General features: G+C 38.8%; 1 protein-coding gene across 1 annotated transcript in view; it reads right to left on the reverse strand.

Moving 5' to 3' along the window:
• Nucleotides 1-16,376, reverse strand: part of MYO1D (myosin ID) — a 260,935-nt gene that overhangs the window by 35,565 nt on the left and 208,994 nt on the right. The window contains exon 20 of the mRNA XM_023739664.1: nt 14,366-14,479. Coding sequence (XP_023595432.1) covers nt 14,366-14,479 — 114 coding nt within the window. The remainder of the gene's footprint in view (nt 1-14,365; nt 14,480-16,376) is intronic.

The following is a 16,376-nucleotide window of genomic DNA, read 5'->3' on the forward strand; positions in this document are numbered from 1 at the left end:
TTTCTTTTTATGTATAGCTTTAAATTACTTTCTAGTATCTCTTCCATCTACAGAACTCCCATTAGAATTTTTTGTAGGGCAAGTCTTGTGGATATGAACTCTCAGTTTCTGTTTATCTGGGAATGCTTTAATTTCACCCTCATTCTTAAAGGATAGTTTCACTGGGTATAGTATTCTTGGTTGATAGTTTATTTTTCTTTCAGCACTTTAAATATATCATTCTATTTCCTTCTGGCCTCCAATGTTTCTAAGGAGAAATTGGCACTTAGTGTTATTGGGGATCCTTTGTATGTGACTATTTGCTTCTCTCTCACTGCTTTCAGTATTCTTTTTTTTGTACTTTTTGAGAGCCTAACTATGATGTATCTTGGTGTAGTTCTCTTTGGGTTTATCCTGCATGGCGTTCTTTGAGCTTCTTGGATTTGTAGATTCATCTCTTTCATTAGACTGCGGAAATTTTCTGTCATTATTTTGCAGCAGCCTCTTAACTGCTTTCCTTGTCTCCAATCTTGTTTCCCCTCCAACTTATTAATCAACACCCATTTATTGAACACCTGCTATACAGCAGGTACTGTTCTGGGAACAAGAGAGTCCATGATCGTTTTCCCAGGCAGCCAATGTTCTAACAGGAATATGGGGGAGTTAGACAGTAAACAACTGTATATGTGAAGGTCTATGAAGAAGAGTAAAGTGGTAATATAAAGACATAGAGGGGGAAGGGTGGGGCTGGGAAGGTATCATTCTAGACAACCTTGTGAGGTAACATTTGAACAGAGAACTGAATGAAGTGAGGGAGGAAGCATGCAGAAATCTGAGGGAAGAACACTCAGGCAGAATGAAAAGCAAGAGCAAAGAGTAAACACTGAGGACACTGAGGGCTGACTTCATCCTTCTCCTCTGATTTCTTTAGGCATTGGCCTTTTACTATGTGACAAAAACTGTACTAAGCACTTTACATGCATTATTTCAGGCTTATTTACACACAACTCATTTCAGGCTTCAAAAAACCACTGAAGTGGATGCTATTGTTAAAATGGGGCATGAATTCAACAACCACCCACATGCTGCTACATATCCTAACACCTGTGTTTGCCAGACCCCATGGGATGTGATTTCTCTTATGTCCTTTACCATTTATAGTGCAATGATCTTTAAATGCTATATAGGTATTTTTAACAACTCAATAAGCTTTGCAAAAGGTTATTAGATGGAACAATTTGGGGAGAGAAGAGCCGGGGGAGTCATGGGCCTAACAAGTGAAAGGATATTCCATCCACAGAAGGCAAAGCAGTAATTTAGTAAAGTCAGAAAAGAGGATCCTGAACTTGTCAACAGTACTTGTCTTGCTAGACGTACCCGCCAGCCCCAGCACACTTTAAAGAGGTCTCCGTTTGGACATAATTCCAATAAAATGAAATCCCCTGTATGTCTGTTATATTAGAAAATCAGATTCTCCTACACTACAGTGGAACTTCATTTTAACAATTCAGTTTAGAGAATGTTTTCTCTGGACCCCACCCAATAAATAAGAAACAAACTCGTTATTGCATACTGCTCTTGTTTAAGGAAAATCTTCCCATAAGGCTACCCTCAAACATGAAACCATGATCAGTATCTTAAGGAAGATTTAATTTTCGATACAGGTCATAAGGCTGTCTAGAAAACACAGACTCTCTGTCTCTCTCTCACATAAAAGTGAGAAAAATTCTAATGGCAGAACAGAATTTTGGGGCAAGTCCAGCTTTCAACAAATGTTTCTAAGAAATAACCAGAACAGAAAAGTGAATAAACTTGAGGAACAGAGCAGTTCCACCAGGGCTCACATCCTTGGCTGCACATTGGAATCACCTGGGATCTTTAAAACATGCTGATGCCTAGGTCTCACCCCAGAGAGTCAATTGGTCTGGGCTGTGGCCTGGGTATCAGAACTTTTAAAACCTCCCCAGGCTATTCTGATGTGTAGTCAAGATTTAGAACCCTTGAGTTAGAAGATACTAACATTTTCTATTTGGCTTTAAACATGGAAATTAAATAAAATCACATTCAAATCTTCTAAGTACTAGGTTAGCAATGAAAGCACTGCATTTAGCTGGCCTGCCTGACACTGTAGTCCCTTTCCCTGTGCTTCTTCTTTGAAAAGACAAGACTGCAATTAAAAGGGAAACGGCTGTGCAAATAGAAGTACAAGGTGGCAGCTCTGTTCAAAGGTGCTGTTTTTTCCCTCAAGAGAAATGAAGCAAAATGTATTTTTTTTTCTTTTTTGTACCCTAATGGACCAAACATTTGAAGCCGCTGACACGCAGAATGTGGCCAATACACAAACTTAAGTCTTGATTATTTGGTTTCCTGCTGGGTGCCCAGGGCCTATAAGTAACTTGTTTTCAAAAAGCTTAAGATTAAATGTTTTAGAAAGTAAAAGGCATCCATTAATAAACAAGGGAAATGAGGGGAAGGGGAGGGAGGGAGAGAGAGAAAGAGGAACATAAGCAACTGTCATGGATTGAATTGTATCCCCCCAAAATATGTGTCAACTTGGTTAGTCCATGATTCCCAGTATTGGGTGGCTGTCCTCCATTTTGTGACTGTAATTTTATGTTAAAGAGGATTAGGGTGGGATTGTAACACCCTTACTAAGGTCACTTCCCTGATTCAGTGTAAACAGAGTTTCCCTGGAGTGTGGTCTGCACCATCTTTTATCTTACAAGAGATAAAAGGAAAGGGAACCAAGCAGAGAGTGGGGACCTCATACCACCAAGAAAGCAGTGCCAGGAGCAGAGCACATCCTTTGGACCCAGGGTTCCTGCACAGAGAAGCTCCTAGTCCAGGGGAACATTGATGACAAGGACCTTCCTCCAGAGCCGACAGAGAGAGAAAGCCTTCCCCTGGAGATGACACCCTAAATTTGAACTTGTATCCTACTAGACTGTGAGAAAATACATTTCTCCTTGTTAAAGCCATCCACTTGTGGTATTTCTGTTATAGCAGGACTATATGACTAAGACAGCAACGAAACCAGAAAATGTTTAGTTTATGGCTATCTTGGGCTTTGGCGTCAGACAAACCTGTATTGAAATCCTGCATTAGTGACCAACTTCTCTGAAAATTAGTTTCCTCATTTATAAAATGATACTATTTCCTACATAGGACTCTTTCTTAAAAAGATTGTGATATGGTATATTTAAATCAGCTAATAAGTGCCTGACATTAGGTCCACAACAAATGTTTACTCTGCTATTTCTCCCCCCTTCTTAAAATAGGAATGGATGTTTGTCATAAAAGGAAGGCAGTAGGTAGCAGTTCACCTTCTGCCTTATGAGCAAGGACTCCAGGGTCAAAAGGACTCGAGTGTGAATTCCAACATTCCTTGAGAGTTTCGTGACCTTGGGTGACTTCAACTTTCTGAGCATCACAGCGGTAAGTACCGACACTCCTGCCACAGTGACCAACCCAGGCACTGACTTCCCACAGGACTGGAAAGCTTTGAGGGCAGAGACCGAGTGATTTTTGCCATCAGGTCGATTCCAACTCACAGCGACCCTACAGGACAGAGGAGAACTGCCCCATAGGGTTTCCAAGGAGCAGCTGGTAGATTCAAACTGCCAACCTTTTGGTTAGCAGTCAAGCTCTTAACCACTGTACCACCAGCGCTCTAGGCACACAGTAGGTGTTCAAAATGTTAAATGAATAAAAGAGGGCTCTGATGACACTGTTGTGTGAGAGGAAGCTTATTAGTGCCTCAGCCAGTGAGTGACATCTGTTTCTGCAAAGGGAGAGCTCTTTTTTATGTATACTTCTGGATTTATGGCGTTGTTCTAAAAGGATCTTGTTTCCAGCAATCTGACCTCTGTAAATAAGGTGTTGTATTCATTTTCTTAACACTTAAGTTTTAAAAGGCTTTGTGTTTCTTCAACAAAGTAGCTTTTGAGAGTAGCTATGAATTGACCCTTAAGGATTGTTGTTTTCAGATTACTGCTTGATTACCTCTTTTACATTGGAAACTGAATTTCCAAGTATAGTACTGATGAAAATGGACCATACCTCAGGCGGAAGCACTGACTTTTGACATTATAAATTGGTTTGCTTAGACTGTTTAGCATAAACAGTGGTCTCCAACCAGTATAACAAAAGGCTTTTACTTCTGACAATGGGGCAAGAAAACAATCAAGAGAGTAGCTTCTTTCTCTCTTATTAAAAGAAATAAGAGAGGATATAACTTAGATGTCACATTTCTTCGAAGAATTTTAAAACCATGTGGTTCACTTAAATCCAATAATAAAATCATCGGGGGCTAAAAAAATGACAGAAAGAAAGACTATTTCATTGCAAAGCCATCAGAGCAAGAAAAAAAAAAATCCTGAAAACTCAAACTGAAAGCTTAACATCTGTATCTTTCTAAATTTTTCCTTATACAGACATCACTCTTTTCTAAGAACAAAGGTTTCCAAATATCTAATATTCCTAAACAGCTGTCTTTGTTATACCAGGCAAAAATATAAAAAATATCTGCACAGGACGTTCAAAATAACACAGCTTTCAGGACCTGCCGAAAATTAATCAGGAAGGGAAATTTATTACCTAAATAAACAAATAAACCTGAGCGCCACTCAGGGTCTGACATTAAAGGATTATATACGTCCCATTAAAGAGGACTAATAAATACAGTTTAAAGGTTGGAGGGAGAGGGGAGAAGGCTAGAGAACACCAGCTCAGGCAGAGCCAGACATCAGCTGACTGCCTCCATTGAGATTACCATGGAAACACCTTCCCTTGGGATGCCGCCATGATGGTAGGATGCTTTAGAAATGGTGATGGTGAGCAGAGCTGGCAGGCGGATGGATTTCAGCAGGACTCACCAGCGCACAAATTATAAGGGCAATCCATCTTCCAAATGAAAAGATATCCTTCTAGTGAGTCACGTCAAATAGAGTAATAAAGCATGAAGTCTGGCATAATTACAATCCATTTACCTCTACAAAGCAGTCACATCCATTCAGATAATTGTCTCTTTTCTCTCTCCCCTGATTGCTTTGTATTCTCCCCAGAACTAGAAGAGGTATTTGTGTAATTAATTGGCTACTTCCTTAGCCATCAAGCAAATACTGATAAAAAGGGACTATATCAAACAGCATTAATGGGCAGATGCAAATCTTCTTCAAACAAATCCATCAAACAAAATGAACACAACTCACCAACAAAAGAAGGGTGAAAGGAATTCCAGCTCGGGTCAGGCTAAATGTTACAGTTTTTATGGTCTCACTGGAAACCAGTGAACAGATTTTGTATTTACGCAAATTAAATTCAATCTTGGCAATTCACTCCCTGGGCACAGGTGAACCAACATCCACGTGAAATTGAATGGCAGACGTGCATTATTCTAGCAACATGCCTCAGGCACAAAGTGCAAACTTTTCCACTAATTTATAGTAATCTCTGGGATGATTCTCAGAGTTAAAGGGGTTGTGATCAAAGTTTTGGACACAATATTATATAGGTTATTCTGTTCTCCGCATCAAGCTACAGCAAATATGAGTCTCACAGCTTTGGAAAATATTCAAATTTTGACTGTACTGCTTACTGTAAAAATTTTAAGCTTTCCTGGCAACTGTATTAGAATTAATGCTTTAATTTGATCTTATAACTTACAAATATAGTATAGAGAATGACTCAAGGGGAATGATGCAGATTCCAGATGGCTGAAATCATAACCTACCTATGCAGTATTTATACACGGAAAGTTACTTTGTCGCTACTAAAGGGGTCACCTGTAACTTGAATGTTTTATTCTCAGATTGCTGTTAATACTTCTTGCACCATTATCATTTGTGAGAGAACTGAAAGTATTCTCAAATACCTGTCATCGTTTCTATTTTTATCTTCTTTGAAGATGGACTGGAATCATTAAATGACAAATTGATCGAATAATTCTTGTTAATGGAAGGCAAAAAATGCCAAATTTATTTTGCTTAGGCATATGTTAAAATCAGTTTTTATATCCTGAACACAAACCAGCTAATGACAGAGAATGTAGAGATGGTTTGTGTAGTTAAAGATTACCAGGTTGTGTTGAGTTATATATATCTAGAGAACAGAAAAATACATGCTGCACTATACACCTATTACAATGACTAAACTCTCAAAACTGACAATACCAAATGCTAGCAAGGATTTGGAGCGATAGGAACTCTTACTCATTGCTGGTGGAAATGCAAAATGGTACACTCACTCTGGAAGACAGTTTGGCAGCTTCATACCAAGCTAAACATACTCTAACTATATGATCTAGCAATCATTCTCCTAGGTACTTTTTTCCCAATCGATCTGAAAACTTCTGTCCATGCAAAAATCTGTAGGTGAATGTTTACAGCAGTTTTATTCAAAATCACTAAAAACTAGTAGTAACCAAGATGGCCTTCGATAGCTGAATGGAAAAACAAACTAACCACACAATACAGTATTTAGTGCCCCCCCCCAAAAAACCCCACTAACGTCAAGTTGATTCTGACTCATAACGACTCCATAGGGTTTCCAAGGCTGTAAATATTTATGGAAGCAGACTGCCATATCTTTCTCCCACAGAGAAGCTGGTGAGTTCAAACTGCCGACCTTTCAGTTCTAGCAGCTGAGTGCTTTAACCAGGGCTCCTCAATACAGTATTATTCAGTGATAAAAAGAAATGAGCTATTAAGGCACAGAAAGACATGGAAGAAACTTAAATGCATATTGATAAGTGAAAGATGCCAATCTGAAAAGGCTACATGCTATATGATTCCAATTATATAATATTCTGGAAAAGACAAAACTATGGAGATAGTAAAATGAACCACAGTTATGTTCAAGGAGGAGGGATGAATATGTGAAGCATGGGACATTTTGAGCAGTAAATCTATTCTATATGATACTGTAATGGTGGATACATGACATTATGCATTTTTGAAAACACAGAACTTTACAGCACAAAAAGTGAACTTTAATGGTACAAAATTTAAAGAAATCATTTAGGAGGTCAGGGGATCCCAGGAAGGAATGCAGAATGTGATGAGAGAATATAACTAGAATAAAAAGGTGTGAAACAAATTCACGGAAAGGGGTGGGAAGAAAAGGCATTGACCTAAGTAACTGTGCAAAATGAGTGGAGTCTGTAAGACTAATGGCTAAAGGAACTGCCTATAAGAACTGTACTCTAGTTGATAAAGTTTGTCCCATGAGGGAACAGGTTAACAGTTCTGACACTGCTATACACATACACTGGAAGTGAACAATTAAGTAAATGTAAGGTGAATGGTGAGACCTAAGTGTGTAACTATTGGACTGGGAGTTTAAAGATAAGAACATAAGTAACAGGAGGAACCTAGGATGATTCATGTGGTAATGGATTAGAGTTAGAGACATTGGTATGAATTCTTAACTTTAATATGAAGATGGTCACGTATAGAAATATTTATTGACATCTGTACATACCACACATATATTTCTGTGCTCTGTCAGCTGAAAGGAAATAAAAGAAATGATACCCCGTAACAATGAGATACTAGCACCTAGATCTTTTCCAATAAAAGAAACCAGGGCTCCTTGGAGAAATGGTAGAATCTAGGACTGGAGCATGTTATAGTGCCAGAAAGTAAGAAAGTGCTCAAAAAACAAAACAAAAAAATCCTAAACCTTAAAAACTCAACAACCCCATATTGATGGGGTATGTCAAAGGGACACAAGAGCCAACTGAAAGAGCTCCCAATGGTCAAAGCTGGAACGATTTGAGCAACAAAATAAATGTAGCTGCCTATGGGCACATGTATACATAATATAAAAAGAACTAGAAATCAGTAAAAGAAAAGGACAACCCTATAGAACAATGGGCAAGAGACTTGAATATGCACTTCACAAATGGTATCCAAACAACCAATAAATACATGAAAAGATGTTCAACCTTATTAGTAATTGGGGGAATGCAAATAAAAACCACAATGAGTAACCACTACATACCTACTAGAATAGCTAAAATTTAACAGACTGTCAATACCTAGTGTTAGAGAGGAAATGGACCAAATGGAACTGTCATATATCATTGGTGGGAGTGTAAACCAGTACAACTACTTTGGAAAATTATTTGGCATTATCTAGCAAAGGTGAATGGCAATTTTACTCCTGGGTATTTGCCCAATAAAAGTGCATGCACATAAATGCCAAAAAACAAAGAATGCTGGAAACATCTCAAATACCAACCAAGAGCTAAAAGGATAAAGAAAATTGTGGCACACTCATACAAAGAAATACTACCAAAAAAAAAATCAACCCCGTTGCTGTCGAGTTGACTCCAACTCATAGCGACCCTATAGGACAGAGCAGAACTGCCCTATAGAGTTTCCAAGGAGTGCCTGCTGGATGCAAACTGCCGACCTTTTGTTTAGCAGCCGTAGCTCTTAACCACTATGCAACCAGGGTTTCTATCCAACAGCTAAAAGGATAAAGAAACTGTGACATATTCACACAAAGAAATACTACACAGCAATGAAAATGAACAAACTTCTGTTATCCTCTAGGAGTTTTATTACTTTACCTTACACATGCCTTTAACCTCTATAAAATAATATAATGTTGAGGGAAGCCACGAAGAAAGAATACATAGTGTTTGGTTTCATTAAGTCCACAATGAGCAAAAACTATACTTTTGAAAAGGAAGAAGGGGTTAGTGATTGGGAGGGGCTTCTGGGAGTCCTATTAATGGTCTATTTCTTAACGTTGGTAATGGTTACACAGGTGTGTTCACTTTGTGATAATTCATCAAGCTATACCCTTAAGAGGTAAACCCTGGTGGTGTAGTGGTTAAGTGCTACGGCTGTGTCATGGATTGGATTGTGTCCCCAGAAAATATCTGTCAACTTGGCTAGGTCATGATTCGCAGTATTGTATGATTGTCTACCATTTTGTTATCTGACGTGATTTCCCTATGTGTTGTAATGCTATCACTGTGATGTAATAAGATGGATTAGTGGCAGTTATACTGATGAAGTCTACAAGATTAGACAGTGTCTTAAGCCAATCTCTTCTGAGATATAAAAGAGAGAAGCAAGCAGAGAGACATGAGGACCTCACACCACCAAGAAAGCAGTGCCGGGAGTAGAGGGTGTCCTTTAGACTTGAGGTTCCTGTGCTGAGATGCTCCCAGACAAGGGAAGACTGATGACAAGAACCTTCCTCCAGAACCAACAGAGAAGACAAAGCCTTCCCCTGGAGCTGACGCCCTGAATTTGGACTTCTAGCCTAGTAGACTGTGAGAGAATAAATTTCTCCTTATTAAAGCCATCCATTTGTGGTATTTCTGTTATAGCAGCACTAGATGACTAAGACAGGCTGCTAACCAAAAGGCTGGCAGTTTGAATCCACCAGGCACTCCCTGTAAACTATGGGGCAGTTCTACTCTGTCCTACAGGGTCGCTATGAGTCAGAATTGACTCAATGGCAATGAGTTTAGTTTGGTTTGATACCCTTAAGATATGTGTACTTTAATGCATACAAGTTATACTTCAATAAAAATAAAATATTCACCCAGACGTGAACAGAAGTATTGCTCAACTCTTTTGGTATAGGGTATGGATATGTCAGTGCAATATTCCAAGGTTCTGCCAATCAGATGATCTCAGTTTTACTTAAAGTACTCCAAGCCTCGTGAAAAAGCTTGAAGGACTCTGTTTAATGGGACATTGTTACCAAATACTGAATCCAATAGCAAAGATATAAGTTCTAGTTCAGACACATATTTCCAAACAGAAACAGGGCTAGGACTATTTTGTTTATTGATACCAGGTATTAATAATATTGCTTTGACTGTTCTGTTTGAAAGATGGTAAGAGTGGATAATGGGGCAGTGGTAGAGAAGAGGAAAAATATTTCTAAGGTATAAACCGAAAAATGGCTATCTCAAGAGTTTGGTTTTTCTTCATCTCTTTTTTGCTTTAATTTTAGATCTCTTTAAATTTTGTTTTTAGTTCTGCATTCAGTGTGCTTGCTTTTAAGTTTACAGAACTGGCCAGAACAATGCAGCAGATAATAATCTACTGAATTCTTATATTTAAAAATAATTTCAGGATAATGGCAGTGCAGTAGAACACTGGCTGCAGGATAATAGCTTCATGTGTAGTTGTATAAATTAAAAATTATATACAAAACAAAGATTCTTTCACAAGCAATAAAAGAACTTAAAGTTTGTAGACTTTTTTTCCTCCCTAAAAACAAATTCTTCATGCAGCCCCAGATGTTTTATCTGGTAAGTACTATGCCATTAGTAGAAGGTAGAATCCTGTTAGGCATTGAATTGTGTCCCGCTAAAAGATACGGTCAAGTCCAAACCCCTGATACCTGTGAATGTGACCTTATTTGGAAATAATATCTTTGAAGATCTTATATCAGTTAACATGAGGGCATACCGGAGTAGGTTGGGTCCTAATCCCTTCTGAGTAGTATTTTTATAAAAGAGGAGAACAGATATGGAGAGTTAGACAGAGGAAGGATGGCCCTGTGATGACGGAGGCAGACACAGCTGCAAGCCAAGGAACACCAAGGATTGCTGGGAGAGAGACATGGAACAGTTCTTCTTTCAGAGCCCTCAGAAGGAATCAACATGGATGACACACTGATTTGGACTTCTAGCCTCCAGAACTGTAAGACAAGAAACTTCTGTTCTTGAAAGCCACCAACTTGTGGTATTTTGTTACGGCAGCCCTAGGAAACTAAGATAGGTCCTAAGTGCATGAATTTATACGGCCTTAGAAACAGGTTGGGGCAGACGTCTGTATCAGTTTTAGGGACATGAAGAGACTAAAAGTCAGATTGTACAGGTCAAGTGATAATTTGGCAGTTTATGGAATTGGTGTCAAACATTCATTTAAGACAGCATGTTCAAAGCAGCTTTATTTATAATAACTAAAAACTGGAAACAACCCAGATTCCCATCAACAGTAGAATGGATAAATTGTGGTACATTAATGCAACTGAATATTTTACAGCATGAGAATCAACAAACTGTAACTACATGCAATATGAACAAATCTCACAAACATAATGTCAAGTGACAGCAGGCAGACACAAGAGTATACACTGTATGTTTCCACTTATATGAAGTTCAAAAACCGGCACATCAAACTGGTGGTGGCAGAGTCAGAAGAGTAAGTACCTATTACTATGTGTTCAGAGCACAGGGGGTGTGAACATAGGGAACTATTTTGATAAGAAATCCTAACCACTGATTTTCAAACTGTACTCTGGAGGGGTGCTGAGGTGGCTGGGCAGAGGGAGTGAACTCCCAGGTTTTCATGCTGCTTCAACCAGAGGAACTTTGCTTTTTATCCATTTTAGGTATTGGACCTCTGCATAAGATTTTGCTCAAACACAGGTTTTAAAAATGTCTGAAAACACTGAACTAGGCCAATTAGGATACTTCCCTCTAGAATCTGACCAGGAAATACAAATGGCCGTGGGAAAAGAACAGAAGATGCTCCAGAAGAAATAGAGACTGAAGAACTGCAGAGTCATGTTAAAGTGAATGAGCCACCCCCTACCTTTCATCTCCACTGTGCTGTTTAATACACGTCACAATCTTAACGTGTCACAAGCAGACGTCCTCGTCTCTCCCATGTCTATACCCACTCTCTCTGCAGTCTTCTATCTTGGTTAATGGCAACTACCCTTCCAAGTTGCTTAGGTCAAAAACCTTAGAGCCATCCTTAACTTCTCTCTTACAAACTCCATATCCAATCCATTCACCCACCAGCAAAACCTGCTGTCTTTAGTTTCAAAGTATGTCCAGAATCTGACCACTTTCACTACCTCTACTGCTGCCACCTTGGTCAAAGTGAACATCATCTGTTGCCTGAATTATGGCAGAAGCATCCTAACTGGTCTCATTGCTTTCAATGTTGCTCACTGCCACCCACCCTGTCTCCCTAATCTTTTCTCAACACAGCAGAGAGATTCTGTTAAAATGTAAGTTAAATCATGTTACTCCTCTGATCCAAATTCTCCAGTGGCTCCCCATCTCCCCCAGAATAAAAGCCCAAGTTTTCAAAACGGCTTGTAAGGTCCTATGTGGTCTGGTCTTATTTTACTTCCTGCAATTGTCCCCCTCGTCTCCCACTCAAATCACACACTTCCTCAACACACCAGGCATGCTCATGCCTCTGTGTCTTTGCTGTTCCTTCTGCTAAAATACTTTTCCACCAAGTAAATACATGGTTAATCCTTGTCTCCTTCAAGTCTTTGCTTAAGTGTCAACTTCTCAGTAAGGCCAGATTTAAAATTACATCACCCTCATACTCTCTGTCGCTTCTCCCCATTTCCTGGAGGAAAGCTTTAGAAAATGGTGTAAAATACACATCTCAGAATTATCTTGGCCAAGGAGTGATGGTACTGGAATATTTGTAGTTCCACATTCACTGAGTCGTTGGGTGGCTGAGGGTAGCCGGGTACTTCCAGCCCTCTGTGTACGAGAGCAAAGAAGGTTCTGACAGGCTTCTGACAAAGAAGATGGCTATTGGAAGTAAGGACAGTATACACAAAAATGTTAATGGAATCCAAGGGGATATGGATGGACCACTGATAGCATTTGGGACAGCATGTATCCATCCTACTGACATTGTTTAATGTTTCCTACTGTTGTTGTGTGCCATCAAGTCAATTCCGACTCACAGCGACCCTACAGGACAGAGCAGAACTGCTCCATAGGGTTTCCAAGGCTATAACTGTTATGGAAGCAGACAGCCACAACTTTCTCCCACAAAGTGACTGGTGTGTTTAAACCTCCCACCTGTCCATTAGCAGCAGAGCACTTAACCACTGCGTGACCAGGGCCCCTTTCATGTCTACTATAATTTTTAAAAATTGTTAATATTTTTATGGTATTATATAATATTATTAACATGAATAATAATGATGATGATGAAGAAGGGAAACAGTGACTCTAAATAAATGAGTCAACATGAAAAGGAAGGTAGTTTGGGAAAATAACTTGAGTTCAATCAGTTGTTTATGTATTGAATTTATATCATGTGCCTGATTGATCTCCCTATAATAGAAAGTAAGGAAAAGAAATAAAATGCATACCAAAATTTATTTTTATTTGGCTACACTTCACTAGACTTTGACAAAATATTATTTTTTCCCTCATCTTCCTTTATCTCCAACTCTAAGATTTCAGGGTTATTAGGCTTAAACTGTGATTGATGTATAAGATTACAAGTCTTTGCTAAAAAGACTATATACAATCAAGAATGACTTAGAGTATCATTTTCTTCTTAGCTGCAATCCATTAGCCTTTCCATAGAAAGGGAGAGAGGTGTATGTGTATGTGTGTGTGGGCTGTGAAGACAAATCTCAACCCCATCATCAGGGCAAGAAGCCTGCAGTGAAGCTCTAAATCATTCAGCAAAGCTGGGAATAGTCTGCCGTCATTGTACCTCACCACCAACAGGACCCCGATTTAATAAAATAAAACTACAAAACAACATATACGCTTCCTGTTCCTTTTGAAGAGCCCAAGCGGATTTAAAATAATCTCCAAATAATACTCGTCATAGCTCCCAGTACTGGACAAGCACAGGCCTCCCTCTTTAAGGACAGTAGACAGAGAAAAATCACCTGACACATGAATAGCTACAGTAGCCCAGGAAAGATCTTTCTGAAGAATCAGAACAAATACTCATTTGTAAAGCAGACCCCATAAAGCAGGAGAAAACGTAAAAAAAGAAAAAAAAAAATCACGTATTGAGATTCAAGCAGAGGCCCACCAAATTTCAAATAAGAAATTATTACAGAATTTAAAAATCCTGTGGAGTGGGTGTTTATAACAGAGTGGATTTAGACCAGAGATCACACAACCAGCAACTATATGTGTGTAAATATATTGGTGGAAAGAACTTCTGGATGCAGCATAAATTCTATAATTAAAGAAGCAGTGATGTTTTCATAAAGTTTCATAATGTTTTAATAAAGTAAATCCCTCCTGATTCCATTTCCATATAAAAACAAGCCTTATGAAAATAAACAAGAAAAATATATCCATTCTACCGCATTTAAGCAGGAGTATGGTTAGAGTCACTATGAGTCAGAACTGACTCGACGGCAATGGGTTTTTTTATGGTTAGGACTAGAGAAAGATCATACAGTAGTCCTTACACTTTTTTTTTTTTTTAAATGCCTTTGTTAATCTGTTGGAAGTTCTGGATCCTCTTCATAGAAAACTGTATATCTGTACAAAACATAAGATTTAGGGATTCCTAAAGTCCCAAAGATTCTAGGGGTCAGTCTATCGACCCAATAGTGGTCCATTATACTGGCTTAATAATCTTTTATTCAGAGAGCAACAGAGAACACTTACATTGTAGAGTGGGATAGTCTTCATCACCTTGTACTGTTTAGTGGGATCCATCTTATACAGGTGACGATCGGTGACAAAAATAGCTCGGTCTTCCACCTTACTAAATCGATTCACCTGTAAGAAAAACAAACCAATAAACCATAGTTTCTTATCATGAATGAAATCCAGTTATTTGTCTGGAAAACACCTAGGAGCAGAGGTGGCTGGTTGTGGAGAATTCATGAATGTCTACCATGTATGACCTTCTCTAGTGAATGCAATAGTGACTAGGAAGGAGTAGCAGTTTTCAGACTTGTGGAATTCTACAATTTAACAGGAAAAACACACAGAAGAACTAAAAGGACAAAAAACATGTAACCTGGATATCATCAAGAAAGTGAAAAGACAATCCAAATAATGGGACAAAATTTCTGCAAATCATATATCTGATAAGGGGCTTGTGTCTAGAATATACAAAGAACTAATACAATTCAATAATAAAAAGACAAATAACCCAACTTCTTTCCAAAGAAGATATATAAGTGGCCAACCAGCACATGAAAAGATGCTCAACATCATTAGTCACTATAGAAATACAAATCAAAACCACAATGAGATTCCATTTCACATCCATTTGGATGGCTGTAATAACAAAGATGGACAATAACAAGTATTGGCAATGATGTGGAGAAACTGAAACCCTCATACATTGGCTGGCAGGAATATAAAATGGTATAGTTGCTTTGGGAAACAGTCCAGCAGTTTCTCAAATTAAACACAGAGCAACGATATGATACAGCAATTCTGTTCCTAGGTATATACCCAACAGAAATGAAAATATATGTCCACACAAAAACTTGTACATGAATGTTCATAGCAGCATTATCCATAACATTCCCAAAGTAGAAACAACCCAAATGCCCATCAACTAATGAATGGATAAATAAAATGTGGTATATCCATTGTCATGGTCTGAATTATGTCTCCCCAAAAATGTGTGTATCAATTTGGCTAGGCCATGATTCCCAGAATTGTGTGTTGGCCTCCATTTTGTGATTGTAATTTTATGTTAAAGAGGATTAGGGTGGGATTGTAACACCACCTTTACCCAGGTCACATCCCTGATCCAACGAAAAGGGAATTTCCCTAGGGTGTGGCCTGCGCCACCTTTTACCTTACAAGACATAAAAGGAAAGGGAAGCAAGCAGAGAATGGGGGACCTCATACCATCAAGAAAGCAGTGCTGGGAGCAGAGCGTGTCCTTTGGACCGTGGTCCCTGAGCAGAGAAGCTCCTAGTCTGGAGGAATACCGAAGAGAAGAAGGCTGACAGAGAGAAAAAGCCTTCCCCCGGAGCTGACGCCCTGAATTTGGACTTTTAGCCTACTTTGACTGTGAGGAAATAAACTTCTTTTTGTTAAAACCATCCACTTGTGGTATTTCTGTTAGAGCAGCACTAGGTGACTAAGACATCCATATAATGGAATATTATTTGGTAATAAAAGGGAATGAAGTACCAGTACATGCTATAACATGAACCTTGAAAACATTAAGTGAAAGAAGCACAACATAAAAGGTCACATACTGTGTGACTCCACTTACATGAAATGTCCAGAGCAAGTAAATCTACAGAGATAGAAAGCAGATTAGTGGTTGCCTAGAGTATGGGAGGTTTGAAAGGTGCAGGGCTGCATTTTGGGTTAATGAAAATGTTCTGGAATTAGATAATGATGACATGCACAAATATGTGACTATACTAAAAGTCACTGAACTGTACACTTTAAATGGCTGAATTGCATGTATGTGAATTATATCTTTTTTTTATTGTTGTACTTTAAGTGAACGTTTACAATTCAAGTTTGTCTCTCATACAAAAACTTATACATACATTATTATGTGGCCCTAATTGCTCTCCCTATACTGTGACAGCTCACTCCTCCTTTCCACCCCTGATTTCCCGTGTCCATTCGACCAGCTCCTGACCCTCTCTGCCTTCTCATCTCACCTCCGGACAGGAACTGCCCATTTAGTCTC

This window comes from Trichechus manatus, unplaced genomic scaffold, assembly GCF_000243295.1.
Source record: "Trichechus manatus latirostris isolate Lorelei unplaced genomic scaffold, TriManLat1.0 scaffold00138, whole genome shotgun sequence".
NCBI classification, from domain to species: domain Eukaryota; kingdom Metazoa; phylum Chordata; class Mammalia; order Sirenia; family Trichechidae; genus Trichechus; species Trichechus manatus.